We start from the raw sequence: 18,432 nt of genomic DNA, 5'->3' as shown, positions 1-18,432 counted from the left end.
CTGCCTTGTGGTGAGATGCACGTCTGCTGCAGGTCTACAAAGTTCCCTGAGTGCATTCTCCACCAGACATTCCCTATTGCTATCAGTAATAATTACTAGCAGTTCTCTTGTTCCTATGGACCACAGTGATCACTGTTCACTGGGACAGAGTCATTCACTCCCAAAGGGACGTCTAGGGATCTTATTTTGTTCTTCTACTTAATTGTCCGAGCTACATCTTCCATGCTTCAGGATACTTTTTCTTGTCTTTGTATTTAAAATTATGCTGTTATTTATGTTTCCTTCATTAGATTCAGGATTGCTTCTTCATCCATGATTTTTCTCCTTTAGCTTTTCTCCACTACCCACCCACCGCCCCCCCCCCCCACCCCCCCAAAGACTTTCTAACCAGATCTATTTAATTCCGAATATTGTTCAATAGTATATTCATCCAGGTCTCTTTCTATATCCTATTACTCACATTCCATTGCATTCTGTAGCTGTTGATCCTTAAGTTCTGCTATTGAGCTGAATTCTAATTTTTGCAATTACCCAGTTGTGATGTGAGTTGCAGTCTGTTCCAGTGTGTAATGTTATATACAGAGTTCCAGAAGTGCTTTCTAGTAATGATGTAATCATTCTGATTTCTTATTCTTTTCTATTGTCTTTCAATCATTTCTATATATTTACCTGCAAGGCCAAATGTTCGTCACAATATTGTGCTTTTTGATAGAACACTTACTATTTTGGTTTTTGTGTAATTTCTCTTTTCCCAGCTCATTTAATTGTCACAACCACATGTCTTTATTTTCCTGCATTAATGCCCCTAGCACCCAAGTAATGAATATCACATTGGTTTTACTATTTTCAACATCAACTCATCATAGAATTGCTCTATCACCGCATCTTCATTATGAATGGTGTTATGTTAAACAACACATCAGATCAGAGGAATACAAGTAAACCACCTCTTGACTATCTCCATGTCTAGGATCATCTCAACACCGTTAGATCACCTGTATTCTTCAAAGGTGTGACTATCTTTCTAGTATCTTTCACCGAGGTCCAGAATATTAATTTTTTTCCATCACTATCCCAGTTTGCATTTGATTCTTCTGGTTTAAACTTCTCATGCTTCATCTAGCACTTTTTGGGTATTTCTCCTGTAGTTTTCAGAGGCTACACCTCAGTTCGTAGACTTCTCATGGTAATGTTCAGTTTGCCCATTTCGTGTAGGGACAACTCCCTGTGTAAGAAATGTACTTCCTTGCCAGGTCTGTCTGCAGTGTGTAAAATTACCACAGGTGGCCCAGAGATTCCCAGACTAAATCTGGGATTATTCATCTGTACGTTTTGATGTCATTGATGTTCTGGTTGATTTGCACCAGCATGCAGTGGTTGCATAAGGTACTTAATTTGTGTTCCTTATTTGCCTCACAGTGTGCTGTTACATCTTTGCTGCCACTAACAGATTAGTATGCTGCTCTGCCAGTTTTACCATGTTCACTGTTGATGCTGGATGAGGGTGTCCTTTCCATCAGGAGCGACAGCCTGATTTAACTCCCCAGTTGAAGTACATGCTGAGTTTGGTCATGTGCAAACACTTTTGGAGAGGCAACAGTGAGAGTTAATGTTTGTGTGGATTCCAATGTATTGAGCCACAATAGACCTTCAAGAGTTGACTCTCCTGAGATGGGAGTTGCTGGGGTTACACAAATATTCACAAAAACAAGCATCTGAATTAATGCTTTTTTAAAAAAGATATATGTTTATGGTTGAGACTTTCATGTGAAAAGGAAATGAATATTCATGGTGCATCAGAGAATGTAATAAATATTTTCTTTCTCAACAGGCTCATGACAGTCCAGTTAGAGCCATGACCTGGTCTCATAATGACATGTGGATGCTGACAGCTGACCATGGTGGATATGTGAAGTATTGGCAGTCCAACATGAACAATGTGAAGATGTTCCAAGCTCACAAGGAGGCGATTAGAGAGGCCAGGTGGATTAATGCTATGCAGTTTTCCATAGGGATTGGTATAATTATATTGTCATTTCAATGTATTCTAGGTGAAGTTGTGCTTGGTTTCTATGAGACCCTGGGAGCGTTGCTTCACATTTTATGCTCAATATTTTCATTTGTTTCCTCTTTTACACAAAGTTCCACATTGTCTGCTCTAGAACTATGGTGTGGTGTTGATACATTGCCATTTTTGAGAAATGTGGATGTTGCCAGTATGCTGTACTGCTCAGAGTTTTGCTGCAGTGCTAATGTATACAAGTATTCCTTTTATGAGTTCTTTGTAAAGCAAGATTTTACATTTTTAAATAAAGTATTTCCTTTTTTCTAAACTGAATAAAGGTTAAAACTTCAGAAATAAAGCCAGTTTCAACACCGAAGTAAAATGGTCAGCGAAGTCCCAGTGGTGGTGATCTATGCAGGGATTAAAAATAAATACTAGATCACAGACGTCCAACTACATCCAGTGGCAAACAAGATTGAAGAACTTCAAAAAAAAAAATTAAATTTTAAAACCATTTTAATATTTCCAACATCAAAATTGTAAAATAAAGTGGCGGGTTTTGCAGATTGTAGCTTTTGCTTGTCACGTACTTTGAATTTATTCACAGGGAAAGCTGTAAGAAAAGAGAAAATTTGTCCCATTTCATCTGTTTCCATTACATTGAGAAAGTGATGTCACAGTTTTTTTTACAGTATTGTGACTGACTACATTATCATATCAGATAATTCTAAAACCTTTCTATTTAGAAAATGGAGCCAAAACAATCCAGTTAACGATTAGGAGGGACAGAGGATTTTCCATGTTTCAAACTGTTCTTTAAAGTCTGTGCAGTGCCAGGTTAATGCCATTTAATGTCTTGATTATACTCTGATTGTTGGGCTGCAATGCGTTGACACAGCATGCCAGAGGCATCTAGTGGCAGTAAAAGGTACTGCACAATCTTGCTCAAATACCTTCATGAATAGAAAGTAAATGTCAGTAAACTAGTAGCAGCATACACCATTGTTACTTAAGTTGCTATGGCTAGACATGTTGACTAGATGTGCAACGCTGAAATGTTTGCGCTGAGTGTAGCTAAATGAGCTGCACCTTTTGAATAGCTAATACTTGCAATGTGACACTTACACCGTTAGATTTCACACTTGCAGATACCTTCACTTCTCAGGTCAGAAAGACATCATTTAAAGCAGGATACTGTGGTTGTCTGATTTTTTAAAAATACACAATCACATTATTTTATAGCTAAATTTTAACAATGAAAATCGGGTGGCCAGTTTTCCTCGGCCCACCTCATTCCCCAAATCCATTTCTGCAATCCAACATGTTGTATTGTTTTAGAACTTCCCTCTCATCCCTGCTTCTGTGAATGATGTAACTTGGGGTTAATGCTTTGTATAAAGTCCTTTGTAGAAAGTGCTAAACAGAAAAATACATGGAGCTATTCAACATTATTGCCATTTCAGAATAGTGTTTGCATATGGACTCTAAGAAGCATTATGTAGTAGAACTGCCATGCCGTCCTTAGTATGATGCAGGTGTAGCCACTGTTTCTTCATCTAGTTGGTGTATCATCATATGCACTATCCTTGGCAGTGCAGAAGCTCAGCAATTTACGTATCTTCTGTTTAGCACAGTGGAACCTCGATTATAGACACACCTGCCATCTGGACAGTCAGTTATACCCAATTATAAATTTCATGGGAATCCTGATTGTTATATATAATTTTATAATTAAAACATATTGAAGTTTTCTTACATTTATTTTTCACAACTTCTGGGTTCTTGACCCAGCAGAATAAGTAGTTACTGAAGGGTGCCTGATGGAATTTATGATTCTGATGTTACACTTTGGGTCTGGTAGCATAGTGTGAGTCAGGGCTTTGTGTCAAGGAGCCCAGTAGGAGTCAGTGCTTTGTGTCTGCGAGTCCAGTAGGGGTCAGGACTTCGGGTCTGGGAGCCCAGCAGGAGTTGGTGTACTCATTTATTTCAGGATGCTCATATTTAAATGCAAATATGTGACTCTTTCTTGCACATGCAATTAACTAATCTTGATTAATCTAAATAAATACATTAGAAGCTTAAAAAACTTTTTTTAAAAACTTGGTGTCGAGCTAAGTGTAAGGGGACGTTCGATTGTCTGCCAATTCCTATTTCCTGCTGGGGAGGATCCTATCGCACATTGGCGGATAATCGAGGTTCCAACGTAAAGCATTGTGGTTATTCTAGTTAACATCTGGAGTCCATTTGTACAGATGCTCCAGATTGGGCTCAATTCGGCTCCTGTTAAATGCTGACCTCTTTCCCCTACTGTGTGTCTTCATGTAACAGTTTCTCACCTACGGATAATAAATTTGCCACATGTTCTGACGACGGCACAGTTCGAATCTGGGACTTTCTTCGATGTCACGAGGAGCGCATTCTTCGAGGTATGTACTGCAAAACTCTGCTGTGTACTGGGCCTAGCAATTTAAATGAGTATGTACATCCGGCTTTGTCAAAATCCAGCACACCAGTGCTTAAATAGGCTATGACAATTAGTCAAATGTCTGCTAAGACTCCACTTACACCCCCCACTTGCCCCCACGCACCCGCCCCCCGCCCAGGCAAAGAGTAGCAAAAACGTGTTCTATTATACATCTCACACATCTTTCTCATTCTTAACTCTGTGGTACCTTTTCAGTGCCAATTACTTCCTTCTGTCTCATTTGAGGTGCTGAGATTATAACATTTTTTGTGGGATGTCTTATTTTGTAATGTGTGTGTGTGTGTTAGGGGGGTGGGTTGTGGAGAACTGTGACTAAGGTGGTTTTGTAGTTTTGGAGATCTCCATTTCATTATTTGCAAATGCACATAGGTTTGCTCCCAGAAATTCTACCAGAGAAACTAAGTCTCACTACTTGAATGCATGCATAATATACATTATAATACAAAAGCCTTGCAATAAATACGCATCACTCTGTTACAATCAATCATGAGCAGTTACAGCTGCTAATCAAACGGACTCAATGCTGTATAAAATATATTCTGCAATCTGAACATTGTGGCTTAAGCATGTTGCTGATTGCTATCAGTATGTTTTACTTTTGTGTCAAGTTGGACTTCATTAATCTCTGGGACTTGAACGGCTTACATTTCTATAGTTCCTTTTAGGATGTCACAAAGCTCTTTACAACCAATGCAGTACATTTTGAAGTGTAGTCATGTTGTAATGTAGGAAACCCAGCAACCAGTTGGACAGCAAGGTCCCACAAATTTGCAATATGATAGTTGGTTGAGGGATAAATGTTGGCTAGGAGCACTCCCTTGTTCTTTCACAGGAGCTTAATGCCACAGGATCTTTTGCATCCACCTGAGAGGGCAGATGGGAACCTCAGCTTAATGTTTTATCTGAAAGACAACATCTCTGACAGCGTAGCCCTCCCTCAGTACTGCACTGGAGTCTCAGTCTAGATTTTGTGCTTGCCCAGGAATGAGACTTGAATCCACAACCTTCTGACTCACACTGAACCACAGTTGACACCTATCTGCTTGTGTCCAGGTCCAGCCTAGACTGATGGAAGGGCACTTGTGTAGGTTGGATTTGTCCAGTTCCAAGTGAACCATAGAAAAGTTACAGCACAGAAAGAGGCCATTCAGTCCATTGTGTCTGCGCCAGCTGAAAAAAATTATCCACCCATTCTAATCCCACCTTCCAGCACCTGGTCCGTACCCTTGCAGGTTACAGCACTTCAGCTTTTAAATGAGTTGAGGGTTTCTGCCTCCACCACCGATCCGGGCAGTGAATTCCAGACATCCACCACCCTCTGGTTGAAAGGTTTCTCCTCGTGTCTCCTCTAATCCTACCAATCACCTTAAATCTATACCCCATGGTAATTGACACCTCCGCTCAGGGAAACAGGTCCTTCCTGTTATGATTTTGTACATCTCAATTAAGTCACCCCTCAGCCTCCTCTGTTCTGTGCATGTGGGTCTGGCATAGGGCTGCTATCTAACATTGTTCAGTTGTTAGTCTGTTCTATTTGTATGCCAAGAAGTTTCAGTGCTTGGTGAGGGTGATTAGAGAAAGAGGTAGCGATTTCAAATGTCAAATTTTATAAATATTCTTTTTTTGTTCTTAGTGAAGGCTCTACTGCCTTGAAGAAAACTCCTGTTTTTATTTTACGTAGCAGTCATAAAGTGAACTGTACAAAGTTGGAATGTATTTAAATTTAACATGTAGTGAAGTGGTCTGCTTTTATACTCCCTACTTAATCCTTTGTAAACTGATGAATCCATTGTTAAATGATTGCTGTCTGGCAGATTTTAGGGAACGATTCAAGACGGCCGTAGAATTTGTGTCTACCCCCCCATTGACAGGAATAAGATTTTGCCTGTTATGTGATGCTTCTTCAGAAGATCATTCCTCATGAAAGCTGTGTTATGTTGGAATTCTCTAGTTACACTGTCTCCATGGCTATTCATGTGTTAGCCTACACAGTGAATTTTAGGATGTTCAGTCATGGTGAGCATCAGTTAGCTGAGCCTCATTTTCTTCTTTCCCAATTACTGTATTTGTACACTTCCAGTGGGGTTGGTGGGAGTGGTGACTGGATAGCAATCTGGAACAGTACCCCTGACTGAACTGATACTTGCATTAATATAGCACTTTATCACATCTTAATTAATTATCATGATCTCAAATCCTGGTGTGAGGTTGAAGCCATCAACCTCTTAACTCAGAACCAGTTATGAATTGAGTGAAGTTGACATGCAAGTTGCTTCTGTCCCCTCCCCAGTTAAAACAAGCCCAGGAACATTGTCAAGTGTTGTGCTCAAAGTTACTCTTTATTGTTATCAGTTAACTTTTCACAGACCAGAGATTGAATCTGGGCCTGCTTTTTGGCTTTATATCACACATGTAGTGCATCTTTTTTATTACTGAGTCATTGGGGGATGTTCTGTTCAGAAATATTCAATTTTGTATCCTCTACACCCGAGGTTCCTAAATGTTTTACTTATTGCGCAGCTCCTTCCAGAATGGCTAGCTGCTTGTATACCCTCCGAAGCATACAGATTTAATGTTTTAACCCCTTTAATGCCCAAGCATTGTGCAAATTATAATGCACACATTTTTTTTTCTTTGGGCCTCCTTATCTCGAGAGACAATGGATATGTGCCTGGAGGTGGTCAGTGGTTTGTGAAGCAGCGCCTGGAGTGGCTATAAAGGCCAATTCTGGAGTGACAGGCTCTTCCACAGGTGCTGCAGAGAAATTTGTTTGTCGGGGCTGTTGCACAGTTGGCTCTCCCCTTGCGCCTCTGTCTTTTTTCCTGCCAACTACTAAGTCTCTTCGACTCGCCACAATTTAGCCCTGTCTTTATGGCTGCCCGCCAGCTCTGGCGAATGCTGGCAACTGACTCCCACGACTTGTGATCAATGTCACACGATTTCATGTCGCGTTTGCAGACGTCTTTATAGCGGAGACATGGACGGCCGGTGGGTCTGATACCAGTGGCGAGCTCGCTGTACAATGTGTCTTTGGGGATCCTGCCATCTTCCATGCGGCTCACATGCACACATATACAGCTTAAAGAATGGCTTAATAGTGCTACTCACCATTAATGAGATGAATGAGGTTGTTTGTTCGTGTAAAAGCGCATAATGTTTGGAGTGGTAGGTGATAGTTTGAGTCAAAAGTTTTTTTTTGTGTGTTCTTAACACTATCTGTCTTCAGCTATCTCAATTTTTTCACCGTTACGGCCTAGCAGATAGTCCGAAAGAAAAGCCAACTTAGCTCTCGGCTCAGTCAGATTGGACATTTGCTGGGCAACTGAAACCTAATGTACAGTGATTGGAGGTGAGGGCTCTGAATGTCGTCATCTTTGTGTATCTATGTTCTCATTGGGATATCTTGAAGTAAATTAACTACTTTATATAACAAATTCCCACAGAGTTTTAAAGCTTTGTCAGAGTAGCCTATTCTAAAAATGCAATAAGTATATTAAGTGATTAATAAATAAAATCCACCATTGGACAACTTCTCCCATGTACCTCCCAGCGATGTCTTGTGTACTCCCAGGAGTATGAGTACCATAGTTTGGAAACCTCTGCTGTACACATTTTAATTTGTAAACGTCTGAAAATGAATCTTCAGAGGTTTTGGCAATGTTAAATTTTTGTTCATATATGATTTGAAAGCTCTATTTTTCAGTAGTGTGACAGGGTTAAGTGTTTTGGTGGTATTTGGTGGTCGGTGAGTTTAAACCCATATCCACCCAACTGGTGCAATGTAGATCATAAGCAGCTAGGTTATTTTAAACCAAGTTCCCAGTGGACAAGGGCCCACAACACAAAGGTGCTTCCGTGTTAATTGTTGATGTCTGAGGTTAGTATTAAAGTACGTCTTTATGTCGGAGTCACAGATGCTCTTTAATTTGTGGCTTGACATGCCATACATTACCTGTGTGCCCTTTATGCAGGTGCTGGAGATGGAAACCCAGCATTAACTCTTGCATTGGGCATAAAACTGCCACAACCTTTAATAAAAAAAGATGCATATTGGGAATGAAAAATAGATCTGAAATTATTTCTCAATAGGTTTCATGAGTATACAGAGTAAAGAAGTTTTCTTGTTTCTCAAAAGTGACTGATAATTCAGTAAGCTGACAACAGCCACAGTCAGCTGTTTAGACCAGTAGCTCCTGTTTTGGCTAAATGTATAGCATTCCTGAATTCTGTCCTGACTTTTTGTATGCACAGTGTAGGACAGTTAGCCAGTTGTATCTGACTTATTCAAAGCTTGTTACTCCAAATAAAACCTCTGCTCTTGCCTCATCTGAGACGAGTTGATCCAAAGACCTTCAACTGTGATGACCTCCTGCCCCAAGCATTTATTTCTGTAATTTTTCAGTGCTTTGGACGTGACCTAATCTTATCCAAAGAGCACATGGGAAATATTTACAAATTTATATCTTATTCCAGTTTGTCATTTGGTGATCTGTGCAAATAATTGTGCTCAAGTTTCTCCATATTCACTTGCACCCTACCTACAAGGCTGCAGTCCGGGATCATCTTCATCTTAGTTTTCCAAGATAATATCTCATGTTCCCGAGTGAGTCTCAGCAACTTGCATTGTGTTATTATAATAATACATCTAAACTCTATCTGCAGACTTTTACCAGCAATCAGCATGATTGCTGCATTATGAATCAGAATCCTGAAAGCAACTATATACTGTGGACTCCAACTCTTGGAATTAAATTGGTAATATTTCACTACCAGGAAGCAAAATCACCCTGTAGCAATGCAGAATTCAAATCCAGGTCCCAGGAGTAAATGGATAGTGTTGTAATGTGCTGTTCCACCTAAGACCTTTAGAGGAAACCTTCATCTTTTATTCACTATTTCTTATATGCTCATCAATGTTCTAGGAATATCTCAGTCTGTGATTATTAAATGGAACCCAGTTAAATGTGCAGTGAGTTCATTAATGCTCAGTCTGTGACTATATTGCCTGTATTTTGCTGTGGTAATGATAGTGAAACTGTCAGCATCCACCATCATTACTCCACTGAGACTGACAGCAACCTCTGGAGTCCACACATGTGTAGAATAACGCAGAAATCCAGAAGCTGCTGTCATTGATTCTACGCCTGTCCACAGGCTGCACTGTTGAGACACCCACAGAGTGCAATCAATGGGAAATCAATTGAATTGACGGGTACTTCCACTTTTACACTGTTGGTCTCACTGTAAAAAAACCTTTGAAAAAGTTACATCTCTTTGAGGTATATCTGAGTTTCTAACAGCATACTAACTTCATGATTACTGCTAAACACAGTCATTGGCCATGAGAAACTAATTCTATATTTCTGAAATATCAAATTTCTCTATCATAAAAATGTTCCACACTTCTAATTTTTTTTTAAAGTTTATTTTATTTTAGCTTGCATCTTAATCCAAATTCAATTATTTTGCTATCTGAACATTTAAATTAAGAGTGAAGGATTTTAAGTGCTTTTAACTTCCTCGTTTGCTGTGTGTGAATACTTCAGTGTGATTGACTGCTTGTTGACATCACTGCTGCTGCATGCCAAACAATCCCTTTGACTTGGCACCAGATTTAAACTGCTGTCACGAAAAGGGAAAACCATGTCATAGAGATCGCTAGAGCAATTGGGAGCAATTTTTGTTTAACAAAGGCCTCTGATCCTTAAAAAGAAAAAGATTGCTAAAAATGAGTGGAATAAATTGCATATTCAGCTTCTTGCCATCAAGTGTTCTGCTTAGATCACAATATTTATAGATAGAATCACAGCAACTGCTACTTGTTGGGGTAAATTTGCATTATTTGGTCTGAATCCAGTATGCAAAGCAAGGGCTCAGATTTGAAAATGCATTTTTTCTGTTGTAGTGTTGACGGTGACATTCAGTCAAGGACGAAAATTTGGACTGAGCCGTTGGTTAGGAAAAGAGTTTTGCCTGAATAAAGTATGCAAATTACATCAAATCATAATTACTTGATATACCCCCCTCCCACTCTTCCTCCCTCCCCCCCCCCGTACACGACCCTTGCCCACCCAATCTCCCCAACAACTGGGGGAACTGTTTTCAACCTTCCAGCCACTTGTTGAGAGATGCATTCCTTGCACAGTGAGCTGAGACCCACTGTCTAAAAGCTTTTGGTAATGGTGTATGAATATTGCCCTCTTCATTCCTGCTTCAGGAGCTCTGGTTTTGGTTTGTATTGCTGTTCATGGCACCTTTCTCTTTATTGTGCCACAGGGTAGCACGGGCCCAATAGCTGTCAGTACTTCAAGGATATGTGCTGAGAGAAGGAAGATGAAAGGCATGCTTTGTGCAACCATTTATATTAGTCCATGCCACTTCATGCAGAAATATACAGACTAGCCCAGGTGAAGGGAAGACTTTGAAAAAGTACAAAAATATTAGTAGAAGGGCAATAAGTGGTTGTTGAAGGGAAAAACCATATTAAAGCAATCTCAATGTCAGTTTGTAAAGGGACTAATATAACTGAGACATCACTTCAAAATCCATCTAGTTGGGTGCTGGTTCCTTTAACCCTCAACAGAAGCCTAGAATCTAGTGTTAATACTTTTTTTTAAGCAATGTATACATAGTGGATACAGAACACACAGATGAACTACATGTCTAAGACCAACTACCAATCCATTTCTGTAAAAACAGGTATTTGAAATGATGTATATTTCATGATGTATGTGCACGAATGCATCTGGGAATGAGTATTGATTTGAATGTTAACTATTTATGCCACAGGTTCACCCCATTAGATGCTTTCATTTCCACTGCATGCATTCTAGAAATAAGACACAGCATGTATGCACCATTGTGCTACAACCTCACTGACACTGATGAATGCACAAAAGAATAAGATTGAAACTAGCTGGTAAACACAAGCCCTGACACCCTGTAACCACTACTATGACATTTGCTGAACTAATAGAAAGATCAAACACAGACAACTGATGATACTGAATACATCATATCCATCCTTGTGGTAAGCCTACTCTAAACTTGCTAGTACATTTGTTCACTTTTCAGTACCTACAATTAATAATCATGCATATGCCCATGTTGCTAACCAAAGTGCGTATGTACCAATTGGATATGATACTTAGTCAACCAATGAGCTTATCTGTAACCCTATTTCTGAATGTTGAATAAGTACTTAACACAAACATAATAGATACTGAATGTGTGTCTGACATGATAGACATAACAGAAAGAAACAGTAAAACAAAAGCTGTGGAAGCTGGGAGCCTGAAAAAAAAACTGCTGGAAATACTCAGCAAGTCAGATAGCATCTGTGGAGAGAGAAACAGTTAATTGTTCAGGTTTGTGACCTTTCATCAGAGCAGACTTGATAGTAACACCATAAAAGATCTTTGACAGATTTTGCAGTCCAAGAAGTTCAGAAATTCTACAGATTTCTAACTGACGTTTATTAGGAATTAGAAAGCACTGATTAAAGAGTATGATATGATTAATTATGTTCATAACCAATTTGTGAGTTATCTGTTCAGCTTCATTTGTGGTGCTAACTGAAACCGTCCTTTATATAATGTCCTGAACATTTCCATTGTATACATTAGCACTATTTTAACATAGTAATGAATGAGGTTTATATGTATCAGTTTTTCTTTCTCATCTTATATTCTGAAGATTGAGATTTACATTAGGATATTAGTACTGTGAGCATCTGCAGTCCTCCAGTATAAGTGACAATTATTCACTTGTTATCTGAGTTAGTAAGAGATGGCAGAGCATTTGACTTTGGGTGAGTCACAGCCACCCTTGATAATGTCCTTGTCTGATTTGTACACATACACTTTTCAGGCGGGACGAATGCTGGGTAGCGATGGGGCAGATTTTCCTCCTTCCCCAATGACGGTAGTACACTCCTGCCAGATCATCAAACTTACCACAGAACATGTGGCACAGAACATCGGACCTTTGTAATCTGCATGGCTTGGTTTCATGCTGTTGATGCGTTAAACCATCGTGGGAGGACTTTTCCTGAATATACTATCAACCAGATTGCCGCAGCCTGTTCTTTACAATGCTGCGGCATCTTACTGAGGACAATGTGGCATTGCTGTATTCTGACTTCACTGCCTGCTGTTTCTTATAGACTGTTTAAAGTGTGTGTCTTGAAGTGAGTATGTTCAGCATAGCTGGGTTCAGTAGTCGGCATGCAGAAACCCCTAAACTTTAGTTTTGTATTGCTACTGTGACCAGCTGCTTGGGATGCAGGGTTGCTGCTGTGATTCAGTGAGATGATGCTTTTGGGGAGTGGGTTTGCCCTCCTGTAACTAACTGAGGGGATATTGGGGATTTAGCTGTAACTGGAACCAATATGGACTGGACTGTATTATTATTCTTCCAAGTTAGATACATGAAGCATTGACTTTAAGATATTGTAAATATTCAAAGAATATTTTGAAACGATGTAAATCTCATTGAGGTTGTCCAATGGGTTTATCCACCGAGTATCTGAGCCACATGAATGGGAAAGCTCCTCGATCCAATTCCCAACATATTGAGTTAGCTAACCTCATCCTAGGGTGATATGGGCTCTACAGTTGGCCTGTGTCCCTTGGTTATTCTTAATCACTGTCCAGCCCCTTCTGCTGGAGATGTGTTTGATTCTGTGGATGTTGTTTCAGGACTAAATTAGGCTCCACAGTGATGTCCTCCTTAACTGATAAGCCTCCTTGCACTCATCCAGACTTCCATGGCCAAGTACCAGAGGACTCATGGAATCCTGTCTCACCAGGGATATGTTTCATTTGGTTGGGGAGAAAATTAAGCAAAAAAAATGGAAACTTAAGACTTGAAAAGAAAATCTCAACATATGAGTAATGAGTGAAATTTGGCACTGGGGGGCAGCATAGCTTTAATGCTTGAATTATTTGTTAAACTGCTCTGTTATCTTGAACAGACAATGCCATGCATTCAGGTTAACTGCCCTTACTAAGTATTCTAGAAGTCTTTTATATCCAATGCAAGTTATAGTGAAATTTCTCGTCATATTTCTGACTGAAATGAAAATGGTCCACGGGGTGCAGGAACCCTGCTGCTTTCAGTGTACCCGTTTTGCATTGCTGTCTGCTAGATTTTATTCAACCCATCATCTTTCCCAAATTTTTGTCACCTTGTGATTTTTGGCTGTGGGCCTTGGTTGTTCCCAGGCATAGCCCATTAGCTGGGAATAAACCAGAACAAATTCCTACCTGACTGCCCAGCTTTGTACAGTGCCGGCCTGTGGTCTGGGCTGAATTTAGCACAATCCTGTTCAGAAACCAATTCTGTAGAACACAATAAATAAACTGCAAAAACACTTGGATAAAACCATGTAAAATGCCTCTCTTCTACTTTACTAACCAGACTGTAAAATAAAAACAGACAACAATTTTATATTGACAATATACCGGCCAGTTACATTTACTGAAACTATAATATTCCAAATTAGTCTGTTTGCTGGTTTCAGCCTCTTGCCAATGGACCTGATTGTTTGCCACTCTGTTCTCCAAATCCTAGGTGCCTTGCATGGTGTTGACAAGTCTGTTTCTAATTAGAAACAGGTCTTATAACTTAGTCATTAATGTGTTTTTTTTTTCCCAATGATTCTTAGCTGTGATTTTTTTCAGAATTTTTCTGTGCCTCTTCCTGTTCTAGTAGTGACAGGGTGAATAGTCACAACACAGCAAAAGCGCAATCATTCAGTCTGGAAATTGCTCCTCACCACCTGTGTGCAAAAGGTAGATATTGGGTACTGTGTTATTTTTGCTACACCTTAATTTTATTGTTTCCAGACTCTGATTGCCCAGTCTTTTTAAACAGTGTTTATTGGCTGGCATTGGCTATCCTTTTTCTGTTCATGAACAACATAGTGGAATTTAGCTCAGTGCTGCTGGACTTTACTCACTGCTGTTGACATCTACACTATTTCAACACCAAAGGTGCTTAAGCCCTCTTTTGGTGACAATGTTCTTCACTCCCTGTATTAATAGTGGCACTGACTGCATGCCACCTATTGCTGTTACTCAGTATAAGTATGTCGAAAACAGTGTCCTTGCAGGCTGAATATATTTTACTTGGAAGGAAATTATTACCTCTTGTCCTCCCTCACTCCTGCCACAATAGAAAGTCTTGAGGTCAGGGGAATAGTTGCATTAGATTTCTTATTGATCCTCTTTAATTTCAAAGGTTGTGCCTACAATTTAAATAATGTGTAAATTCTCATTTTTGGGGGAAAGCACAAACTCTGCAAAAACTATGACGTCTTTCATATTTAAAAGTAAAGTTTTGAAAGCAATAGTGAATTTTGGGCTGATTGAAGATAGGGATGAGTGCTTTTGTTTTTGGGTGTCCATTGTGAGGAATGGCACAGTTCAATGGAAGCTCAATCATTGAATATGTTCAAGACAGAAATTGATAGATTTCTGAATGCGAGCAACGTCAAAGGGTATGGGGATAGTGGGGAAAATGGCATAGAGGTAGATGATCAGGCATGATCGGTTTGAATGGTGGAGCAGATTCGCTGGGCCAAGTGGTCTCCTCCTATTTCCTATGATCCTATAAATACATAGCACAGATAATCTGTCCCAATAATTTGATTTCATCCTAATTTGAGACCTTCATAATTACAACACAGCTACAGCTAGATTGCATATGAAACACAACCCAATATGTATATCATTCTTGTATGTTGTGAGAAATGCTGTTGGGGAAAGGTACATAGACTGTGGCTAAATACAGATTTAATCAAAGTATAAAGTTGTCGAGGACCAAGCCCTTTCCCTATCTGGCTTTTCACATTCTGATATATTCTGCACAAAGTGCACTCCCTGACGTCACCTACCAACTTTAATGGTTTGGTAAACATGCTTTTAAATCTTTCCTGTTTTCTTTGGATTAGATCCAAGTAAATTATTAAATTGTCTGATTAAAGCAGAACATTTCTTTCCAAACACGTAATCAGATTTTTACTTGCTATTTTTATTTGGATTTTCTCCCTCCTCATGCATCCTTGCCAGTATTCTGTTAGACCTGTCCCCAGTTACACAAGTGTTGCAAACAACAGTCAATATTCAATAATAGCGCATCAAAGTTGCAACCTAACTGGATAAAGTATGAAGAATTATCTTGAAAATGGAATTTATTACTGGGAATCATGCTGTGCTATTGCAGACCTCAGCAGACACTGACCAAATTATAACTGTACAGCTTCTTTCACCATCTTATTTATGTCCCAGAGATTTAGAGATCAATAGACAATCATATTGTTTTATTTCATATTTTCTCCTTTTTTGGGGTGATTTTGATTGAAAAATCTTTTAAGACAAGTTTTCAAGCTCATCGAAGTAAGGGATTACCTAAAGAATTAAAAATTTCCCTTTTTTGGTTCAAGCTTGTTATATTGGAGTTAAATGCATGCTAAAGGTTCTTTTCAACTGCAATTACAGAAGAGCACTCTGGTACATCAGTGACAGGTCTGTTTTGCACACCAATCACTCTGATAGCATAGTATCTACATGGGGCATATGTGATTTTCACCTACTAGAAATCAGGATTATCCACACTCGCCACACTGAGGGTCAATAAAACGCAGAGCCTTTTATTTTGTTAGAAGGAAAATGGAATGACATTTATCTAGCACCTTCCACTATTTCAGGATGTTCCAAAGTGCCTTAAACCAATGAAGTATTTCTGAAGTACAGTCACTCTTGTCATTAAGAAGGAAACAGCAGCCAATTTACACACCGTAGGATCCCACAAACAGCGGTGAGATTAATGACTGGATAAAACTGTTGTTAGGACGAGTTGAGAAGGCTGTTAAAAAGCATATGGGATCCTTGACTTTATAACTAGAGGCAGAGTACAAAAGATTGGGCTAGACTTGTGTTCAGTTCTGAGCATCACACTTTAGGAAGGATGTCAAGGCCTTGGAGAGGGTGCAGAAGAGATTTACCAGAATTATACCAGGGAAGAGGGACTTCAGTTATGTAGAGAGACTAGAGAAGCTGGGATTTTTCTCCCTGGAGCAGAAAAGATTAAGAGGAGATTCAATTAAGGTTTTTCATATTACATTGGGTTTTGGTAGAACGAATGAGGAGAAACTGCTTCCACTGGCATGAGGGTTGGAAATCAGGACACAGATTTAAGATAATTGGCAAAAGAACCAGAGGGGATGAGAATTATTTTTTATGAAGTGAGTTATGTCTGAAAGGGTGGTGGAAGCAATTTCAGTCATAACTTTCAAAAGGGAATTGGACATATATTTGCATAGGAAAAATTTGCAGGGCTATGGAGTAAGAGCAAAGGAGTGGGATTAATTAAGAGTCTGCACAGACATTATGGGACTCCTGTGCTGTATGATTTTGTGATCTGTGTTGAGGGATTGGTTGACAGATTAATATTGGCTAGGACATTCAGAGGGTGGTAGGGGTCTGGAACATGCTGCCTGAAAAGGTAGTAGAGGCAGAAACCAGCAACTCATTTAAAGGTGTCTGGATATGCACTTCAAATGCTGGAAGGTGGGATTAGGTTGGATGGCTCGTTTTTTGGCCAGCGCAGATATGATGGGTCAAGTGGCCTTTTTCTGTGCCATAAACTTTCTAACTCCCCTGCTCCTCTTCAAATAGTGCTGTGGAATCTTTTATGTCTACCTCACAGGTCAGACGGGGTCTTGGTTTAACGACTCATCCAAAATACAGCACTTCTGGCAGTACTCCCTCAGTACTACATTGAAGTGCCAGCCCACATTATATACTCAAGTCTGCAGGGTGGGGCTTGAAACCACAATCTTCTGACTCATAGGTTAGGATGCTACCAATTGAACCGTGGCTAATGTTGGTGTGAAATTCATAACCTGTAAAAGTCTAACCGTTACAGCTCTCTTGGACTTGCCAGCTGTGCAGCTCAATGCATTGAGTGGCATTTGGTGAATGATATTGAGTGGAATGCCCAAGCTTCTTATCTTACTGGGCCAGTGTCATAGGGCTCAGCAGACCTTAAATGTAAATCTTAAATCAGAGTTTCCATTGGTCGGCATGGATCTGATGCTGCCAGTACTAACCGATTTTGTTCTGATTTATTCACCAATGTGGCAATAGCACTGTGAGTGGCCCTTTCCAAACCTCCAGCCCCACAAAAGTTTTGCTGGATGAACCAGCAAGTAAGAAATAGAACTCTGTTTCCTGAGCCTCAAGGTCCATAGTTGAGCCAGGATTGCTATTCTATGCTATTCTGTTTTCACCTCATCAATATAATCCACATGTTACCACCCTAAGTGCATTTTTTATTCCTTATTTGTTCTCCCTCCACATCAAAATTAATAGGCCATTAACCAAATGGGAAAAATCGTTTGAGAAACTTCTTTTAATAAAGCTAAGTGCCATAGCAGTGGGTTTTTCGACAGTTCCTACCTTCTGATACCAAAGCTGAGTGTCTCTCAGCAGTTCAGTTTTTGCAATACATTATAAATTATCCAGTTTTCCTTCACGGTTACATTGTGTTAAAAGTCTGTTACAGCCTAAGTTTCTTTCACAAAGTTGTCCATAGCTTTATAAAAGTTTTTTTTTTGTGCCCAAAATACACACAGCAATTTACGAAATCAGTGGATTAAATTCATACATTGGCAAATGGCAAAAATTAAATCAATTCACTTGCTACCTCATGCAGTCAAGGATCGTTCTCATGGACACTAAAGTTCTTGCAACCTTTTGTAACAGCTATGCTTAATGAGATATGAGCCCATATCTTGCTCCACAAACAAGGTTTTACAACAGACATGCATGTGGAGCCCAGCACCACTTTTAAGGGAGCTATCTCTTTGGGAATTTATTTGAAGTGAGACTGAAAAGTTTCAATGAACACCTGAAGAAGCAGTAGAAGTGAACTGGGA

The 18,432-nt window shown here is 39.6% G+C and overlaps 1 protein-coding gene across 5 annotated transcripts in view; it reads left to right on the top strand.

The window, feature by feature from the left end:
- wdr33 (WD repeat domain 33) overlaps positions 1-18,432 on the top strand; it is a 139,245-nt gene that overhangs the window by 56,951 nt on the left and 63,862 nt on the right. For all 5 annotated transcript variants that reach the window (XM_068041816.1, XM_068041815.1, XM_068041818.1 and 2 more), the window contains 2 exons: positions 1,832-1,983; positions 4,334-4,431. In XM_068041816.1, the coding sequence (XP_067897917.1) occupies positions 1,832-1,983; positions 4,334-4,431 (250 nt within the window). The remainder of the gene's footprint in view (positions 1-1,831; positions 1,984-4,333; positions 4,432-18,432) is intronic.

The sequence above is a fragment of the Heterodontus francisci genome, chromosome 11 (assembly GCF_036365525.1).
Source record: "Heterodontus francisci isolate sHetFra1 chromosome 11, sHetFra1.hap1, whole genome shotgun sequence".
Lineage (NCBI taxonomy): Eukaryota > Metazoa > Chordata > Chondrichthyes > Heterodontiformes > Heterodontidae > Heterodontus > Heterodontus francisci.
This window is presented reverse-complemented; position numbering and strand designations above follow the sequence as displayed.